This window comes from Zalophus californianus, chromosome 2 (assembly GCF_009762305.2).
Source record: "Zalophus californianus isolate mZalCal1 chromosome 2, mZalCal1.pri.v2, whole genome shotgun sequence".
Taxonomy (NCBI): Eukaryota; Metazoa; Chordata; class Mammalia; order Carnivora; family Otariidae; genus Zalophus; species Zalophus californianus.
The window spans coordinates 21504482-21524687 of NC_045596.1; the positions used below are offsets into that span (position 1 = coordinate 21504482).

Here is a 20206-nt window from a genome sequence, read left to right on the forward strand (position 1 = left end):
GGGAGTATATTTACACTTAAAGGCTTTTGATAGTGGGTAGGTCGCTTCAGCCTAGTCCCTCAGGTAGCTACTAGACAGGTCAAGGCACACAACCACAGGTTTTTGTTTCAAGACCCATATTGTTCACTCTGGGCCCAGCAAGCTGCCTCAGGAACATGGGGGGCTATATCTTCATAGCTGCCACCAAACTGTACAATGGGCCATCATAGGTAGGTAAATTAAAATATCATAATGCTCTCTTTTCAAAATTCAGCAGCTTTTTTTTTCATTAAGCATTTCCTTGGTTATAAGGTTTATTATTATTATTGGATTCCAGAACTCAAAAAAAAGTTGATCTAACAGTTCTAGCCATCGCTTTAGCAGAGGGACGGAGTTTTGGAGTTCCCTACTCTACTCTTCTCAGTGACATCTCTTCTCCACTTCAGAGATCGTCCTTACTACTATGTGGAATAAAAATGTCACTCTAACGTAAGCTCCAAGAGAACAAGGACCTTTTGATGACCAACATATCTAGCACCGAGAATCATGCATAGCATAAAGTCACTGCTCAGTAAACATTATGGAATGAGAGAGCAAATGAAAGAGGGAGTGAATACAGAAAAACATAGAGGAACAAGAATACAAGCAAGGGGACAAGACTTACAGGAGAAATACACACAGATCTGACTGAGACTTCAATAAACAAACACCACAATTTGCTAATACCATTGGTTTCCTACAAGAAAAGAGAAAATAATTAGTTGCTAGTGACATTAGGCAGAGGAGTGTGGGTTTCTCGATCAGTGGTTATCAACCAAGGGCAATTCCATGCCCCACCCCCCTCCCCCTGGAAACATTTGCCAATGTCTGTGGACACTTTTGGTTGTCAGAGCCAGGGGAAGCGAGGTTTTACCAGTATCTTGTGAACAGAGGCCAGGGATGGTGTTAAACATTCTACAGTACACAGGACAGCCCCTCACAACAAAGATTAGGAAAGCCTCTTGGAAGACATAGTGAAAATATGTCATTTTAAATCCTCTTACAAGTGTCAGGTTCATAAATAGCAATGTACTTTGTCATCTTTATTAATTAAATAGATTAAAAACATTTCATAATCCAAAATTTATTCGATGTATAACTTTAGACATAAATTGAAAGCCTAATGAAAATTGTATTTAAAGTATGATTTTTAGGTTGATCTTTAAATATGGTTGTGGTCCAATATTTGGGAAATTTTAATTACTGAAATAAAGTAATAAAGTCATATTCTGAAGTTCTAATTCAGAAAGATAACAGAAATAGCTAGAAAACAATGTAACCTTTGTCCTAATGCCAACTCTTACCTGTAGGCTACATGTAGAATGAGAATAACCAAAGGAAATGATTATTTCCACAAATGAATTAAATAAACTGTACTAAGTAATCCCAAATGAAGGAGTATAAAACTTTGGAATGATGTTAAAGTGAGTCAGATGTGAGAGCTGTGATACAATTATAAATGCTATGTATTAACAGAGTTAGTGAGGAAATGAAGGGAAAATATTTAGTAAGTGCAAAGCATGTTAATATTTGGTGTATTTTCTGAGTCATATTTACTATTTATATCTTATCTAGTTCAAGATTTATTTTTGTTGACCATGCTTACCATTCTGAGCTATGTCAAAGGCCCATGAAACCATTACTTTATAAAGTTATTCCTATTGAATGGGACAGGCAGTTCATATTTTAGACTTTCTTTAGATAGACAAAGGAAGCTTAGCATCTTAAAATAATCAGTTATGGCAGACTTGCAGAACTCTAAGGCCAGAGAAAAGATAGTGTCCCAAGCATCCCGACGCCTGTTAGAAGTACACTCTTGGATGATGGCCACGCACATGAAACTTGACCCTTGAAAGGCTGAAGTGATGAGAGGCAAAGGAAAGGATTTTGGAAAACTGGCCAAGAACATGACAACCTCTGAGATCAAAGAAATGTTCTAGGCGATATGTGCCTGAGAGTGTTAATGGATTCTTCACTGCTTCTTATGCCTTCTACTTTTGTCTGCCAGAATTTCACTTTGTCCTTCTTCAACAGAGCAGACTGTGCACCCTTTTTTGGAATCGTAAGCCCTGGTTAATCTTGATAAAGCTGAAGTGAACCCTTATCTAATACAAAAAAAAAAAAAAAGATATTCTTAGGTTTAAGCTGATACTTAAAAGTGGTACTCTCCCTTCTGAGACCATAAAATAGCTACGGTTGTTGAGCATCTCCTGTGTCCTAAATACTAGACTATTGCACTTTAAGGACATTAACTCACAGGTGCTTTAGAACAGCTCAGTGAAGTTGGTCTTGTTTATCTCCATTTTAAAAAATGAAAATAGAGACTCAGAGAGTGTCAGTAACTTGCCTGGAGTCACACAGAATTCATATTCATGTCTGTATGACTTCTTGCCCATTTCTAATTTAAACACTGAGTTTTTGAGAGCTTCCTGTCCTACATGTTAATTACTTATTCATAAATGAATCTTACACTTCAATGTTTTTTTCACTTTTTAATTTTTTTTTATGTGAGTATCATTGATTGACATGCAATGTTACATTAGTTTCAGGTGACCAACAGGGTGACTGGATGAGTCTGCACATTATGTTGTGCGCACAAGTATAGCGACCGTCCGTCACCATAGAGCGTTGTTGCGATACCACTGACTATATTCCCTATGCTGTCCCTTTCATCTCCATGACTTACTCATTCCATAACTGGAAGCCTGTTTCCCCCACTCCCCTTCGCCCATTTTGCCTATCCCCCTCCCTACTCTCTCCCCCTGGCAGCCATTAGTTTGTTCTCTGTTGTACTTTAACATTTTATTTAAAAGACTTGATTATAAATGCTCAAATTTCCATCAGTTTATATCTCATTTTGTAAAAGATACTGTGCTGGGTGCTGAAGATAAGACACAGTATGAATTGTGCCCCTTGCCTCAAATAGCTTATAACCTAGCTGCTTATAGAGCAGCTGTAGATTTCAGAACTTGAGGAAAATGTGAGGGAAGTGCAATTAGCCACTAGTCGTCTTAATGTATGCATCCCTTTTCCCTGCTTGGTAGTTCATGAATTCACTCACAATAAGCTTCCTAATTAGAAGTGGCTTATCTGGACTAGGGTATTCCTATCCTTAGCAGATCCTTAATACATATTTGTAGAAGATGAAAATATTAATAGTAATACCTCCATTTCTGACTACCTTAACCTGCTTGTTCAAATGTTGCTGCAGTAGCTTACAGAGGAAAGAAAAAGGGTTTTTGCAGTAAGGATATAGGGATTTGGTACAATAGCCACCTGCTTTGAGATGTAGTATTTAGTACCTATTGTAATATGTATTTACATTTCTGTAAAGCATCAAAATATGTCTATTAACTCATTTTCCTCTCAGTTTTTTTTCAGATGTCAACAATTTTATTGTAGGAAAGTTAGAAAAGACAGACTTTTTTATTATTTGTTAAAAGCCTATAATTAGTAAAAGAAATAAAATTAAGCAGCAGAGAGGGAAGGTAGAAAAAGATGATCATTCATAAGAAGAAAAAGAGACTCAACCAAAGATATAAGCAGAGAGAGAAACTTGAAGAAAGATGGTGTGTGGGCCCTCATTCTAAGTGCTCCTTGGAACTCGAGCTGGTGGCTATCACATCATTAGGAATGTTGACTTGTAATGTGAATCTAATCTGGTTTTAAATTTTTTCAGTTTCTAGAAGCAAAAGACCTTTAAGTTGGTAAAGATTCTTAAACTGGAAGGTCCTCCTATGTCCAGTTTTCTTTAGATCTTACAAATTTTTCTGTATTTGCTCTAGGCAAAATTGTTAAACATAGAATTTTAGAGCTAGATGATATTTCAGAGACAGTCTTAGTTCCTGTGCATGACAAGCAGTTACTGTAACTCAGGAAGTTCGGTGACTTTCCTGAGGTTACCCAGCTGGTTTGTGTAAGCCAACCACTTATCTTTTTAACAGATTGGATTCTAATATACAGGATGAAGTTGTTTCAGGAAGCACATAATCTGTTGACTTTCTGAGACCATTATAATTTGTTCTTAAACTTAGTTCTGTGATCTGCCTTGTTCTGTTTTTGTCTTGTTTTGTAACATATTCATAGTTTTAGTTTTTCAACATTATCAGTAGAAAGTTAACTGGATATATATTGAAAACTTCTAGTTTGTTTTTATACAAGTATTAAAAAGCATTTTGTTGTTGTTGGTTACTGTCACTAAGTCTTTCTGACATTCATGAACAAAGTTGAAGCAAAAATAGGAAACCTTTCTATTTTCAGTTTTAATCCCCTGAAGTTTACCAATAACTCAGTGGGTATACTAATTGAAAAGAAACATTTTTAAATTTTTTTTAGGTGTAATCCCTTTCCATGGATTTTCAATGTATGGTAAGTTGAGCCTTAAAATATTCACTGTTTTTATCACACTTTAGAAAATTAAACGCGAAGATCATACTTTATACCACATCACCCACCCACTTAACAAGTTATTGTGAATATTTTTAAACACTGAGTTTAGTATTTGTTTATATCTCCAATTAAATTTTTTTAAAAATTAAGGGTCATCACGATTTCTCAGATGATGGTTGCTTAACAAATTAAAATTAGAGCATACTGTGAAAGTGCTTCTGTGTTGACCAGGTTCTAATCTGATGGAAACTAGAGATACATGTTAATATTTAGTTCTCATAGGTGGAAAATGAGGTTGCTTAAATTCCTGAACTAATTCTCCTAAGTCTTTTAAACAAATAATAGGTCAGAAAGAATGTGAAGGGAGGGCCAACACTGAGTTTGAGTCTATGCTTTCTCCAGACTGCTGGCATAGACAGCAGGTTTCACTGAAGGCTCGCACGTCTCGAGGGACCATGTGAAAAGCGCATGTGCAGGCGTGAGAACCCTGAATGCCTTTCCATCCTTAGGTGTCACTGAAGGAGGAATGCAAGAAACTTGATGAAGATGAGCAAAAGGAAGAATGCTCTGCACCTTAATGCAATTTAATGTTTAAATTGTCACATATTACATTTAAACATGTTGAAGAGTGTTGTCACCCCAACTGCTATCTCCCCACCTTTACACTAAACAGAAATACCTTAATGTTTTACTTTTATAAAAAGAATCAGCGACACATTAACACTTTTCTTTGTAAAAGCCCCTCTGTGTTCAACATCGGGCAATAATGGTGAATGACATAACGTAAGACTTTTAAAACTAGCAGACAACGAAAAGGGTTCAGAAGACCTAGGAACTTTGCATTATGCTACCCTTGATGGTGTTGATCACAGGCTTGAATTACAAGGCACTCTGCTTTATTCTCTTGAGCAACCAAAATTTCATAACATAATACATAACGTTATGATGACCTTTCAGCACATTTCTCTTTTATAAATATGTGAGGAATTTAAAATAGAAAACCCCAAAAAGGTTAAGAATATAAATTTTTAAATCTAATAATAAAAATGTTAGCGTGTTATCTATTTTAATTCCAACTGCAAGAATTTTTCAAGTAAACAGTTTTTAAAAAGTGAACTTGAGTGATTTGGAGGACATTAATGATGTCATGAAGGTTTAAATCTAGCGATTCTTAGGGAACAAAATACAACATTGACTCCGACTCTGCTTATTCACATGTCTGGTCACTTAAGTAGGCTAAGGTTTAATGTTCCTAAGGAAGTAGATGAGGCAAAATGTTTGATAGAGTTTCTTTATACTATTTTAGAAATGTATGTTAAGCAGCCACAAACACCTTAGCAACAACCACTTACTCAGAACAAGTATGTAATTCCATTGTGTCATTCCATTAAGTTGGGATTATGGTGGTTTTTAATTACCCCTTTCTTTATAATTTTTAATGACTGAACTTTTTACATGTGTATATATTTCCTTTTCAACATGAAAAAGCAATATATATGACTTTAAACTTGTCTTTGAATATTACTATAAAATACTGATTTATTCTTTCATGTTTCATTAATTTATTTTCTAAAATTTTAATAGTTCTGCAATGTTATCAATTAATTTCTTTATTCTTTCAGTTGCACCGCTTTGTTTTCTCTACCATGAACCTTCCAAATTGTATCAGATATTCCGTGAGATGTATGTGCGTTTTTTCTTCAGACTCCATTCCATCTCTTCTCATCCTTCTGTAAGTTCATAAAAATTGGGTCAAATTAGACTCTAATCTGTTTTCTTTCCTTAAGAAAAAGTCTCCTGGGCGCCTGGGTGGCTCAGTTGGTTAAGCAACTGCCTTCGGCTCAGGTCATAATCCAGGAGTCCCTGGATCGAGTCCCGCATCGGGCTCCCTGCTCGGCAGAGAGTCTGCTTCTCCCTCTGACCCTCCCCCCTCTCATGTGCTCTCTCTCTCTCTCTCATTCTCTCTGTCTCAAATAAGTAAATAAATAAATAAAAATCTTTAATAAAAAAAAGAAAAAGTCTCCTACTCAGTTAAATTATAAAGCAACAAATTTTAATTTGTGATGTCAAGCATTCTACAGAATAAATGAAAGAGAAGAAGAAATTGATATTTAAGTATTTACGGTGGTAATTAGGGAGGAAAAGGGTCTTGATCAGTTGCATTTACATTATCTTTTATATATGAACAGAAAACACATATAAAAATGTCTGTATTATTGACAAGGATGCCTACCCTCTTTGAGCACTGACGTCCTCATCTAGGCAATGAGGTTAATACGTCTCTGTAGGGCTACAGAGCACCACGGTAGCACTTGGCTCCTGGCGGGTGTTCAGTAAATAAGTGGCTGCTGTTTTTATTATTGTTGTTGTGATTATCATAATACTTTCTTCTTTGTTAATGAAAATCAAACATTTATTTGTCACTTGTTTTTCAATTTCATATTTGACTAATTATCAGTTACCATGGATACTTTCTTTGTGTTCAGTAGATAGCTCCGTTGACCTCAATATGAACGTCCAAGAGGAGCCTATTGGGAGTCGAACATTTTTATCTATTTCATGTTGGCTGGTCCCTTATCACATCTTTTTTTCCCCACCCATGAGCCTGAGTAAAAACAGTATTTATTTTACTTTAGTTATCCTTTTTTCACCTTTGGGCCTGCTGTGGTCTACTTGTGGATAACTCAACTGACTCTCCAGAAGAAACACTAAATTGGAATGTACCAGGGCTACCAGATTTCCCTGAAGAGAAGACTCTGTCACTGCTATTAAACTGAATTGCTTTTCTTTATCCTGCACAGTTTAACCCTGTGTATTCCTAGTCCACCTCCCTCAGTCTCCAACTTTGCTCTCCTACATTGCTAGTAGAAGCTGACAAGTAACAGAAATCCAGGATGTCTCTGATGAACAAATGAAGCACCACCAATTATCTTGGGTTCCTGTTCTGTGAGACAACTAGAGTTAGTGCTTATCTTACATTAATTTTTTAGTCTAGAGTAATCAGAAATATACCAATAATTCTGTTTTCTAATAACCTCATTTTTAGCCTCAGATTTCTTACTCTCATATTCTGTATCATTTTATGCTTCAGAGTTAAAAAAAAATTTTTTTTTAACTGGCTGCCCAGTATACACCCACAGTATTTTCCTTGTGCAGAGCACTGAATCTTGACATCGAGCAACCCTGGATATTCCTTCTCTAGCTCCATGCTGACCTTGAGGTGTCCTTTCTCTTTGAATTGGTGGGGTCAGCCCTGCCTCTTGCCCTTTCTTTATTCAGTGGAATAGACTTACAGGCAGTCAGCTCCTTTTCTGGCTTGTAGCCAGACTGAACTATTTGGAACCATGCCAGCCTTTTTTTCCTTAGAAACTCACAAAGAGGATTAAAAACTTCCTCACAAAGATCAACCCTGAGGAATGTTGAGCTACAAGAAAGACTTTATTCAGATTTGTCAAGTAATAAATGCACTTGAAAAACCATCTGCTTAAATTCGTTACTTCTTGTCCTCTACAAATAATGCCCTTATACAAAGTAGATTTCAATAAATATATATATATATCTTTATACTAAGGTAATGAAACATGCTTGTTTGATAACTTCCTGATGCAAATTTCAAACAGTCTGTAGTTAGTCTTCCCCTGGGAATGGATTTCAAAGAAAGAGTGAGAAAAGCAGGAAATATTTTCCTGGATGGGTGAGGCAGCCGGAAGGGAAGGGACATATGGAGGGAGAGAGTCAAGGGTGTGGCTATAGTACCAGAGAAATACCTGGAAACTGGAATGTAGCCAGGAAAAACTAGTTTGCTGGACATAAGTGATAAAATAGGGCCTACAAAGTAGCAGGTTTTCTATAAAATGATGTTTTCCTTGGATTCTCTGAATATTATACACCAGATTATATGGGGATCCTATTGTGTTAAAAAGGAGGTTCCTTAGCATACCTATATTAGTAAGTATCCATAAATAGGGAAAAAAATGTATCTTTAAACAAAGTATTAGAGGGGTGCCTGGGTGGCTCAGTTGGTTAAGCAACTGCCTTCGGCTCAGGTCATGATCTCAGGGTCCTGGGATCGAGCCCCGCATCAGGCTCCCCTCTCAGCAGGAAGCCTGCTTCTCCCTTTCCCACTCCCCCTGCTTGTGTTCCCTCTCTCGCTGTCTCTCTCTCTCTGTCAAATAAATAAAATCTTTAAAAAACAAAGTATTAGAGATCATTAGAGCATTTCCTGTTTTTTACTCTTAGACAATATAAAAAATATTTATGTTGATAATTTTTTCATTTCCATTTGAATAATTTATTGCCAGAGTTAATTTTTAAATACTAAAATATGTATTTCTCTTGTGTTTTGTTATTATATCCAGGGTATTGTGTCCCTCTGTTTGCTGTTTGAAACTCTTCTTCAAACCTATCTCCCCCAGCTCTTCTATCATCTCCGAGAAATTGGGGCTCAACCGTGAGTACCTTTCTCTCCTAATTGAAGAATAGATTGACATCAAAAAGTTCTGTTACATCATTGTAAAGCACCTTTAAAGATACAGTAATTCTTTAGAGAAATTAAACTAACAATTTCTCCAATAAAACAAAAATTATCAAGTAATAGAGTATAGCTCTACATTGTGCCAAAAATTCTTGGAAGAATTTCCAAAATCCTAATAAATTCTTATTTGCTGAGATTTTTGTGCCTGGTATAAGAATCACCAAAATGAACTAATTTCTATTCATAAGGAAAGGTGTTGGCCAAAATTGAGGCAAAAATTTGTGAACACAAATACTACATAAGAAATGTGATAATACTAAAGTCAGTTTAGGCTAAATTTATCAGAGAACAACTTAATGAAAGCTATATAAGTTAAAGTTTGCTGTCTTTTGTTAAAGGAAACTAGATCAATTAACCTAGTAATGATTGTACACTGTGATTATTTTGTTCTAAAAGTTTGAACATTTGTTCATTTATCTCCATATGAGTTATCAGTGAACATGTAGGTATGGTACCTCTGGACTTCAATATTATTGGTTCTCTTCTCTTTTTTTAAAATAACAATGTCTAAGGCAACAGAAGTTTCTAAATGATTTATTAATGTTTTGTCACTTCTTCCCCTCTGTGAAACCAGTTTCCCCTATTGGCAGGGCATATTTGAAAGGAGCATTAACTCTTTGGGACCACAAATGTAGTTAATGGGAAATACAATAGTTTAGTTTACTCCACACTTGAATCCACATCAGATGGATGGATGGACGGATGGATGAGGGGGTGGGTTTAAGAGACAGACCAGGATTTAAATTCTATTTACTAAACTACATAATCCTGATAAAATTATTTAATTCATCTAAGTCTCATTTTCTTTCTTTAAATCAAGATAATTCAACTTCCTCATCTTTAAAATCAAGAGAATTCCTACCTCATGAAGTTGTTTCAATAGTGAAGGATTTTATACATATACATAAAATTTTATACATATATATACATATATATATATACTTTCTCTAAAGCACCATTGAATTTCAGACATCTTAGATCTTAGAAATACCTTTTATAAAACACTACTTCATATCATCCATTGATAACACTGAGATTATACTCTTTCCTTTGTAGCCATTAAAAAACAAGATTCTGTTAATGATTAAGATTATAAAACAAGAATGTGGCAGAAATATTTTATATTGCACATGTCTTTTTTTCTTAAACTTGTAGTAAATTGGCCTCTGTTTTACTCTTGTGAAATGAATATTTGTATATGATGAGGCTTTACGAGGATGAAGACATCTAGTTCACTGCTAGAAACTAAAGTCCTGATTTTTTCTAGCTATTTATGTACTTTAATCATGAAAAGGAACGAATTTATTTCAATGACTTATGGCAAACATTAAAATTCTTATGCAGAAGAAAGTACAAAAATTTAATTGTCAAGCTAGAAATCAATTTTTCAGAGGCTTTTATGAATTAGAACTGATGCTGTTGAAGGTTTTTAATTAGAATTTAATTTCTTCAGTAGATAATAGGACTATTCAGGTTATTTATTTCTTCTTGAATAAGCTTTGTACTTTGTTCATTTAATCTAAGTTATATTTATGGACATAAAGTTGTTCATAATATTCCCTAAATATTCTTTTTTTTGTTAGTTTCCTTTTTCTGCGTACGTGCATTCTTTTTTTTTTTTTTAAGATTTTATTTATTTATTTGACAGAGAGAGACACAGCGAGAGAGGGAACACAAGCAGGGGGAGTGGGAGAGGGAGAAGCAGGCTTCCCGCTGAGCAGGGAGCCCGATGCGGGGCTCGATCCCAGGACCCTGGGATCGTGACCTGAGCCGAAGGCAGTCGCTTAACCAACTGAGCCACCCAGGCGCCCCCCCTAAATATTCTTAATTAACCTTTTAATATCTAGAGAATCACAGTGACCAACACCTCTCTCATTCTTGAGATTGATATTTGTATCTTCTCTCTCTTTTTTCTTCTTTGGCTAGAGCTTTATTAATTTTATTCTTCTTTGAAAGAACCATGTTTTGGTTTCTTTGATTTTCTCTATTCTTCTGTCTTTAACTTCATTGATTTATGCTCTTATATTTATTATTTCCTTCCTTATGTTTGCCTTAGGTCTATTTTGCTCTTGTCTTCTTGTTTAAGGTGAAAGATCATTAGTTTGAGACCTTTCTTCTTTTCTAATATAAGCAATATTATTATAAATTGCCTTCAAAGCACCACATTACCTCCACACAACAAATTTTGATATGTTGTGTTTTCATTTTCATTCAATTCACAATGTTTTTTCATTTCTTTCTTCTTTCTTTCTTTCTTTCTTTCTTTCGAGAGAAAGAGAGTATGCATGAGAGGGGGATGGAGGGGTGGGCAGAGGAAGAGAGAGAATCTTGAGCAGACTACCACCCACCCCACCCACCCCCCGAGCATGGAGCCTGATGCAGGACTCCATCTCACAACCCTGAGATCATGACCTGAGCCAAAATCAAGAGTGAGGCACTTAACTGACTGAGCCACGCAGGCACCTCTTGAAGTGTTTCCTAATTTCTCTTGTGACTTTCTCTTTGACCATGGGTTATATAGAAGTGTGTTGTTTAATTTCTAAATATTTGGAAAGTTATGATACCTTTCTATTATTGATTTCTATTTTAATTATGTTGCAATTAGATAACATGCTTCATAAGATTTCAATTTTTTTAAATGTGTCGGAGTTTGTTATATGGCCCATAATGTGATCTGTCTTCGTGAATATTCCAAGTACATTTGAAAAGAATTCATATTCTACTAGTGTTCAGCAGAATTTTCTGTAAATGGCAACAAAGGCAAGTTTTTGATAATGTTCAAGCCTTTACAAACTTAATTTTCTGTCTACTTTTTCTATTAATTGTTGAGCAAGAAATGGTAGTCTCTAATTATAATTGTGAATATGTCTATTTCTTCCTTCATTGCTATGTATATTTTTACTTCATGCATTAGAAGCTCTGTTTTTAGAAGAACTGATCCCTTTAACATTATTTAATGTCTTTATTCCTGGTAATAAATCTACTGTGTTTGATAAAAACCATCCCAGCTCTCTTTCAGTTACAATCTGTATGGTATATTCTTTCTGTCCTTTTACTTTTAATGTATTGATTATCAATTTCTTTATTTTCTAAGTGCCTTTCTTGTCAAAAGTATAGTTGGGTCTTCCAGTGCAGCAATTTGTCTTTTTATTGGAGTGTTTATTCCATTTACATTTATAATTGATTTTATTGAATTAAAGTTATATCAATTGATACCATCTACTATCTTGGTAGACATTTTCTATTTGTCTTTTTTTTTTTAAGATTTTATTTATTTACTTGACACAGAGAGAGTGAGGGAACAAGCAGGGGGAGCGGCAGGAAGAGAGAGGGAGAAACAGGCTCCTTGCTGAGTGGAGAGCCCAGTTCGGGGCTGGTTCCCAGGACCCTGGAGATCATGACCTGAGCCAAAGGCAGCAGCTTAACCAACTGAACCACCCAGATGCCCCTATTTGTCTTTTCATTCTTTTTTTCCTCTTTTCCTGCCTGCTTTTGAATTGAATATTTTTATTACATTTTATCTCTACTATTGGATTATTATTTATACCTTTCTTTTTTTATATACCTTTATTAAAACATTTTTTTGATAGATACCTGTCTTAGTTTAGTCTGCTATGACAAATTACCATAAACTGTGTGGCTTATAAACAACAGAAACATCTCCCACAGTTCGAAAGTCTAAGATCAAGGTGATAGCATGGTTGAGTTCTAGTGAGGACCCTCTTCTAGGCTGCAACTGCTGACTTCTTACTGTATTCTCACATGGTTGGAGAGCAGAGAAGAGAAACAAGCTCTCTCATGATTCTTATGAAGGCACTAATCCCAACCCTGAAGGCTTCACCCACATAACTTCATCTCATTCCAACTACCACCCTAAGACCTCTTTCCTAATACCATGACACTGCAGGGGAGAGTTTCAACATATGAATGGAGGGGTGGGACAACAGAAACAATCAGTCCATAACAATGTCCTGGGGTTTACAGTATACATTTTTTAATTAATCACATTCTACCTTCAAAAAAAAACTCCAGGCCTGGATGGCTTTACTGGTAAATTCTGCCAAACATTTCAGGGAAAAATATTTTTTCTCTCTGTCTTCAGTTCTCAGCAGTTTGATTATGATGTGGCTGGGCATGGATTTCTGTTGTGTTTTTCCTGTTTGGGGTTTGCTGAGCTTCTTGAATCTGTAAGCTTATGTCTTTTGCCAAATTTAAGAAATTTTCAACCATTATTTCTTCAAATATTTTTTTCTGTGCCATACTTATTCTCCTTTTCTTCTAGGATTCCAGTGATACAAATGTTGAAACTTTTGGTCTCATCCCAGAGGTCCCTGAAACTCTATTCATTTTATTTTCAATCCTTTTTACTCTATGGTTCTGATGAGACACTTTCTGTTGATCTGTATTCAAATTCACTGGCTCTTTTCTCTGTCATTACCATTTTGCCATTAGATCTATCCAATGAGGGATGTTTTTTGTTTTGTTTTTGTTACTGTATTTTTCAGTTTTACAGTTTCCATTTGGTTCTTAACAAAACTCATAGAACTGTGTGTTAATAAGGGTAAATTTTTACTATCCATAAATTGTACCTCAATAAACTATTTCTAAGAAACTAATTCTGCACTGTATATGGAGGGGGCACAATGTGTGGTGCTATTGTTCTAGTAAGACTATGAGAGATCCAGTAAAATGAAACTGGATGACATTAATAATTTAGACTAAAAAGTCAAATGATCTTTTTAATTTAAAATATCAGGTGGCCAAAACTTTCTTAAGAGAATTTAAGAATTAAATTAATTAAGAATCTCTTAATTCTCTTAAGAGAATTAATACCACATCAACAATGGCAATCTCTAGGTCCCTTTCTTTTGCTTTAAGAAAATAGCACAGATACTATCTACATAATATTATAACAGCTCCAGCAAAGAGTTTGCCTAGCACCACCCAGGGGCAGTCAAGTGATGTTTAGATGCTAATAGATAGTACAGAAGTGTGAGGGACTGGTTTCTCTCATAAGGCACCAAAGCTACAGAGTTCATTTCCTGATTGCAGAGAGAAATTATTATTGTAATGTAATCTACTTGTAAATAAGGGAGTCTTATATCTCTTAGGATTTTTTTTTTTTCAAAATCAGTTGAATTTTCTGGTTGACCTTTCAGATTTCTGATAACCTCCCCTTTAAAATGAAGGGTTTGAAATCAGAAATCTAGTTCTAAGGTCCTTTATAGCTTTAAAACTATTTTTCTTTGTCTTCAAAGACTCTGCCTGTTGTTTTATTTTATTCATCCTTTGTAGCCATTTGACTGAAAAATGGGATATAATTCATTGAATTGGAAAAGTATACAGCTACCAAGCACTCTTTTAAGTATTTGGAATAAAAATTCAAATAATCATGATTCAAACTATTAAGAACTGTTGACTCTTAAGACCACCTCATCCATAGCTAATTAGTTCAGACCCTGAAAAACAGAACATAGAAGTGAGTGAGTTTTCTAAAGGCTGAACTATAACATAGCAGATATAATTTTTCCTCTTAATATGTCGAGACCACTAATTTGAAGACTCATGGTTTCTCACCATTGCCCTTCTGCAGCTTTTAAGAGAGCATGTAAGATTTAAATGCATAGGTGATTTCTAAGCCTCACAGAGAAGTTACCTAAACAATAGAATTGGTTGACTCTTCTGATACTGCCTTTTTGTAATAAGAAAAGCCACTGGTAAAATGTATTTTCTTTTTTCTTTGTTTACAGACTTCGCATATCCTTTAAATGGATGGTTCGAGCTTTCTCTGGATACTTAGCTACAGATCAACTCCTGCTTTTGTGGGATAGAATCCTAGGATACAACTCCCTGGAAATTCTTGCTGGTAATAAGTGCTTGTTGTAAAACACACGTTTCTATAATAAAGCCCCTTTCCCTTCTAACATTCATCATCTGTAATTGCAGTTTGAGTCTATAGTTATCTGTCGTTTCTAACTCATAAATATTTAATAGATCTATCTGCCTTAGAAAACAAGTACTGAAGTTCTGAGGTCTAGATACTTATGTGTAACATCCCAACACTGGTATATTCCTTCTTTCTTGGTGTCTTTCTTCTTTGCTCCCAGGGAAGTCCATTTCTCCTCCCTCATTTCTAGTTGAGCAAGGGCTTACTATCCCTCAGCACCTGTGAAGTCTGTGTAGCGTGTATACTGCAGTTCTGTTCCTGGCTCCCCAGATATCTCAGCGTCTGTTCTGTGCCCCTTCCCAACCACTGCCTAAAATGCAGACTGACACAGAGCCTCGCTACAGAATGGAAATCTTAGCTCTTCTGGACTTCAGCTTCTACTGAATTCAAAACCTTTTCCTTTTTGCTAACAGTCTCTGACTTCTGGTGGTTGAGTTTCCCCTTTTAGGTATTCTCTTAAGCCAAAAAAAAAAAAAATTTTTCTTTTTTTTTTTTCAGGAAGCCACAGATTTATCTCTTATTTATAATTAAGCAGTTCTTACAATAGAATATACACACAAGACAACTGTAGGATAATACATAGGGCACAGATTTCTTATTAATTATATTATTTTGCTTCTCTTATACAAAATAGGCTCAGTTATTTTTAATCATTGGGGTTATCAGGAAATTCAAATAAATAGCACAAGGTTTTCACAACAATGAGTGGAGAGCAGAAAAGTTGGCAGAGTGCTGGGCCCAACCTTTTCCAGTTGTGTAATATTGAATAAATTATTTAACCTGCATGAGAACATCATTTCCTTACCTTATATTGATAGCATTGTGAAGATACCTCTCTGGGTTTGTGGAAATAATGCTTAATTGAAGAGGACCCTTTTCTTGCAGAAGATTCTTTAGGTACCATATTAACATATTCTTGAATGCTGAGAGGTCTAGAGTAATTGTATGGCATTTCAAAAAGGAAAATTACAGTAATAATAAAGTGCCATAAAGATAAACATCTCCTTTGGTGTAATCAGAGATTCCACTTACTGATGTTGTTAACAATTCCTACTATCTTTCTATCTCAACTGGATTTTAAGCCCACACAGGTATGACTTAGAAAAGAAGGGTCTGCCCTCATTTCTCTTGGCTGAATGGCAGTGATACTTATAATCTAGAGGTAGAGGAATTCTGTGACTTCTTTTAGATGTTTCTGATAGGCAGTTCTCATCCTCTGCTTGAACTCTCAGTGTTGGAGTCCTTGTCTGACAACATAGCCTATTTCACTTCTGGACAATATACCTTGTTAAAATGTACTCCTGTTAAACCACGGTCATCATCATGTTTTTTCTACTCTTGCCTTTCCCCAAAGCTTCTACTTTCCAGGCTAAGAAGCCTTGTTTTCTGCTACCATTTCTCAGGCAACAGGATTTTAGACTTTCCAGCAAATAAACCTCGTCTGGGTATGTCATAAAGTTTGAAGAGTGTTGTGTATAGTTTTTTGTATCATTTCAAAAAGATATTAGAGCGGGGCGCCTGGGTGGCTCAGTTGGTTAAGCGACTGCCTTCGGCTCAGGTCATGATCCTGGAGTCCCGGGATCGAGTCCCGCATCAGGCTCCCTGCTCAGCAGGGAGTCTGCTTCTCCCTCTGACCCTCTCCCCTCTCATGCTCTCTCTCTATCTCATTCTCTCTCTCAAAAAAAAAAAAAAAAAAAAAGATATTAGAGCATGTTAGGGGGATTCAGTATAAGAAAGTAATAATTAAGATTTTTCAAAACAGAATGGGCTTTTGACTGTCACCCAAAGGTTAAGAGGTTTTCTACTGTGAAAGAAATGTTGAATTGGAAGACCTTCAAGACCGCTTCCAATTTAAATTTTCTCATTTTGTGACTTAAAACCCCCCAGCAAACTCAAGTGAGAGAGAAATAAATGAATGTTGAATAATGCATTTGCTCTAAACTAGGCACTCTGCTGTGAGCTCAATACATTAATAAAAATGTTACTGCTGTAGAGGTAGAAATGCAGTCTGCACTGTAGCATCCATCCACTTTCCCTGAGTGTTTTTTTAAATCAACAGAGAAGAATTATAGAACATCTAGAAATGGTACTAGACTGGTAGGAACTCCCCTACCATGAATCCAGATAAAGAGCCATGGAGTAGACCATTTCGTGTAGGCATACCCAAAGTAGTTTTTATTATTTCAGACATTTTTTGGAATGGATATTTTGGAACCACCTTTTTTGCTCAAGTTAGTCATTATATAGTCTTTAGAAATTGTTAGTAAATATTACTGGCTTTAATTTTGAATTAATTAGGGTCTTTTGAAAAACAATTTAAAGCACAAGTGTCTTAATGCTTATGATAGAGTTGCTTAGAATTAAAGCGATGAGAATAGCTTAAAAGATGACAGGTAAATATTAGAGTTTCTCTATTTCCTGTGAAGCATGATTGCAGTTGAGAATATCCCAAAGTGGAGATCTTTACTCCTTGGCAAACAAACGTGTTCTGCGGAAGGGCTGGGCAAATCAAACATGAAGCAGACGCAAAGGAACTTCTGTGATGTGACACCAAGATAAATAAAGGTTATGAGCACATAAGCACTTGGGATGCTGAGGTCAATTAGCAAACTGATCTTTTTTTCCCCCCTCTTATCTACCTTTGGAAAAACAATTTCCCGCCATGTAAAACTCTTTCCTGCTACAGCAGAAAATTTGGCCATCCTGTCAAGCTTTCACCAACTCTATTAAATTATACACAAAAAAGGAAGTAGCAATCACACTCCTTAGCTTCTCAGATGTCCCCATTGTCAAAATGATTCCAGATTTTAAAAATCTATAAAGAAGTTGCTGGTCCACAGAAATTCTTTTCTTTGATATTCTTATAAATTTAGAAGCTTAGTGACTTTAAAGTACTTAAGTTTTCTCCTTTTTTGTTAAAAGGTAAATTTTTTGTCCCTGATCTCTGGTATCCCTTGTTATACATTAAATAATCCCAGCTGATTTGACTTTTTAAATTTTGTTTTACTGGTGCCATCTTTTTTTTGTCCTCAGAGTTCTCCTGTCTAACTAGTTGCAATGCTTTTCTTTTTTTTTGCCAGGCTGTCCACAATCTGTTGTACCCTAGAAAAATGCCTGTGTTTCCCAGTCTGGTCTGGTTGCACTCAGTGTCTGTCTGGGGAAATTAAGAGGTCTGGATGCTGACTTCTCCTCAGGCACAACCACTTACCTGTCAGAGCCCAGGATCACCATAGCATCATGCTTCAGGCCATCTCTGGAAAACCATTCTGAAGGACAGCAGAGATGTCGATTCATAGGAAAGCACCCAGATTTTCATGTCAGGGAAGAGTCATTACTACTTACTTTCAATCTCAATAAAGTCATCACAGAGTGAATGGTTAGATGCTCAGGCTCCAGAGCCAGGTTAAGTTTTCACTCTACTATTTTCTACCTGTGGGACTCCGAACATGTCCTCCAAACTCACTGGGCCTCAGTTTCCATCTTCATATAATGGGGCTAGCAGTGGTCCTTAACTCATAGAGTTGATGTGAATTATCATTAGCATTATTATTATTATTCCCATAGTAAAAATGTATTTAAAGATATATATATTTGCATTAGCGATGCCATATACTTAGGAGCCAGTCTTCCAAATAATTTTGAGGAGTCCTTACCATTTATTTCCTAAATTTCAAGGACTTATTGGATGGGGAGGAAACTACCACCACTGGTGATAAAAAAGACAAAACAAGGGAGAAGTCAAGAGTCATCTTTAGGCAGCACCATCTCCTTGTCAGGGTACCTGCCTCTTATTCGGGTCATTTTGCTGTTCATGATGATGCATTCCCTCACATGGGGTTTTATGACAGATTATATAATAAGACGGATTACACGTTAGCATTATTTTCTTGTCATAGGCATATGATTGATAGAAACAAAAATCCAAATGTTGCTGTCTACTACATGTACAGTATTGACCCTTAAGGTGTCCTATAATTTTTTTTCAAAGTTTCAACTTCTTTTTCCTATAGCCAACATTAATGTAAATTTCAGGATCAGTCCACAGCAGCTCTCCGCACAGCCCTATCTTATTTATTTATTTGATAGAGATTGAGGGAGAGCACAAATAGGGGGAGCGGCCAGCAGAGGGAGAGAGAGAAGCAGGCTCCCTGCTGAGGAAGGAGCCCGACGTGGGGCTCGATCCCAGGACCCTGGGATCATGACCTGAGCCAAAGGCAGCTGCTTAACCGACTGAGCCACCCAGGTGCCCCTAGAAAAATATTTTTTAAGAAAAGGCTTTATTGCACATGTCTATCAGGATACACCCTTGATAGATACGAAACATGATCTGATAAATTTACAAATACAGTCTCCATATAACTTTTCAGAATCCTGTTGCATTAGTAAGAAATACCTGCATTAAAATAAACCTTTATTTGTATTTATTATATTTGTTATATATTTATTTATATTTAAGAACTTAGGCTTAAGTCATAGGTAGGAAAGAAGCAATTTGAAAATGGCTCTTTTAAGGCCACTGAATTTTCCTTTTTCCCAAACCTGTGGGATTCGGTCTATCTAGCCATCCGGCACTCTGTCCTCCGGAGCAGACAGTTTCCGTTCATCACAAGGCCTCAACTCAGAATGCCTGTGGGCAGTCATGTAAATCGCAAGCTCTGAGCCCTCCTGGTGAGGGGCAGGTGTGGGCATAGCAGTCAGTGTGTCAGGCTGATGGGTAGTCCAGCAGTTGAAATAGTATGCGTTCTTTTCCAGTGCTGGCGGCTGCTGTGTTTGCTTTCCGAGCAGTGAACCTGATGGAGGTGACATCACTGGCTGCAGCCGAAGTAAGGATAAGTTTCACTCGGAGGGGCTGGGAATAGTCCCTGAGAGATTGCCAGGCCCAGGCCCTGTGGTCTCAGATGCATAGGATACACATTACTCATTGCCTAGTTTTTTAACTCGGGTAAAACCTGTAAGTTTCAAGCTAAGTAATATTAAGTACTCAAGATTCCTTAATCAGTTGAAGACAATCTTCTTGTGAAGGAATCACAAACAAGATTATTATAGGAAACCATTATAACCATTATGGGGGAACCAAGATACCCAGAAATTTTAGTAGCAGCTACTGGGGCTTCGATTGCATTTTCTTGTTATTGTTCACATCCATGTATTCTGCTAGGACAAGGAAAAACGAGTTGAGAGAGTTAAAGACCATGCATTCAGATGATACAGTAAAGATACAAGATTTTTTGGTTATTTTTAATAATGAGTTAATTCTTTAAAGCTGGTTTCTTTTCAATAGTATAATTTATACCTGAAACATAGTTCAGTTAAATAGT

The 20206-nt window shown here is 36.1% G+C and overlaps 1 protein-coding gene across 12 annotated transcripts in view; it reads left to right on the forward strand.

Annotated features, from left to right (window-relative positions):
* TBC1D19 (TBC1 domain family member 19) overlaps positions 1 to 20206 on the forward strand; it is a 196658-nt gene that overhangs the window by 125060 nt on the left and 51392 nt on the right. For 11 of the 12 annotated variants that reach the window (XR_003520789.2, XR_003520788.2, XR_003520790.2 and 8 more), the window contains 5 exons: positions 4354 to 4386; positions 6030 to 6139; positions 8766 to 8857; positions 14692 to 14807; positions 19641 to 19711. Coding sequence is in view for 9 of the 12 variants with exons in the window: in XM_027598894.2 (XP_027454695.1) it covers positions 4354 to 4386; positions 6030 to 6139; positions 8766 to 8857; positions 14692 to 14807; positions 19641 to 19711 (422 nt within the window). In the remaining 3 variants the exon portion in view is untranslated. The remainder of the gene's footprint in view (positions 1 to 4353; positions 4387 to 6029; positions 6140 to 8765; positions 8858 to 14691; positions 14808 to 19640; positions 19712 to 20206) is intronic. The other variant, XM_027598895.2, reaches the window with a different exon arrangement.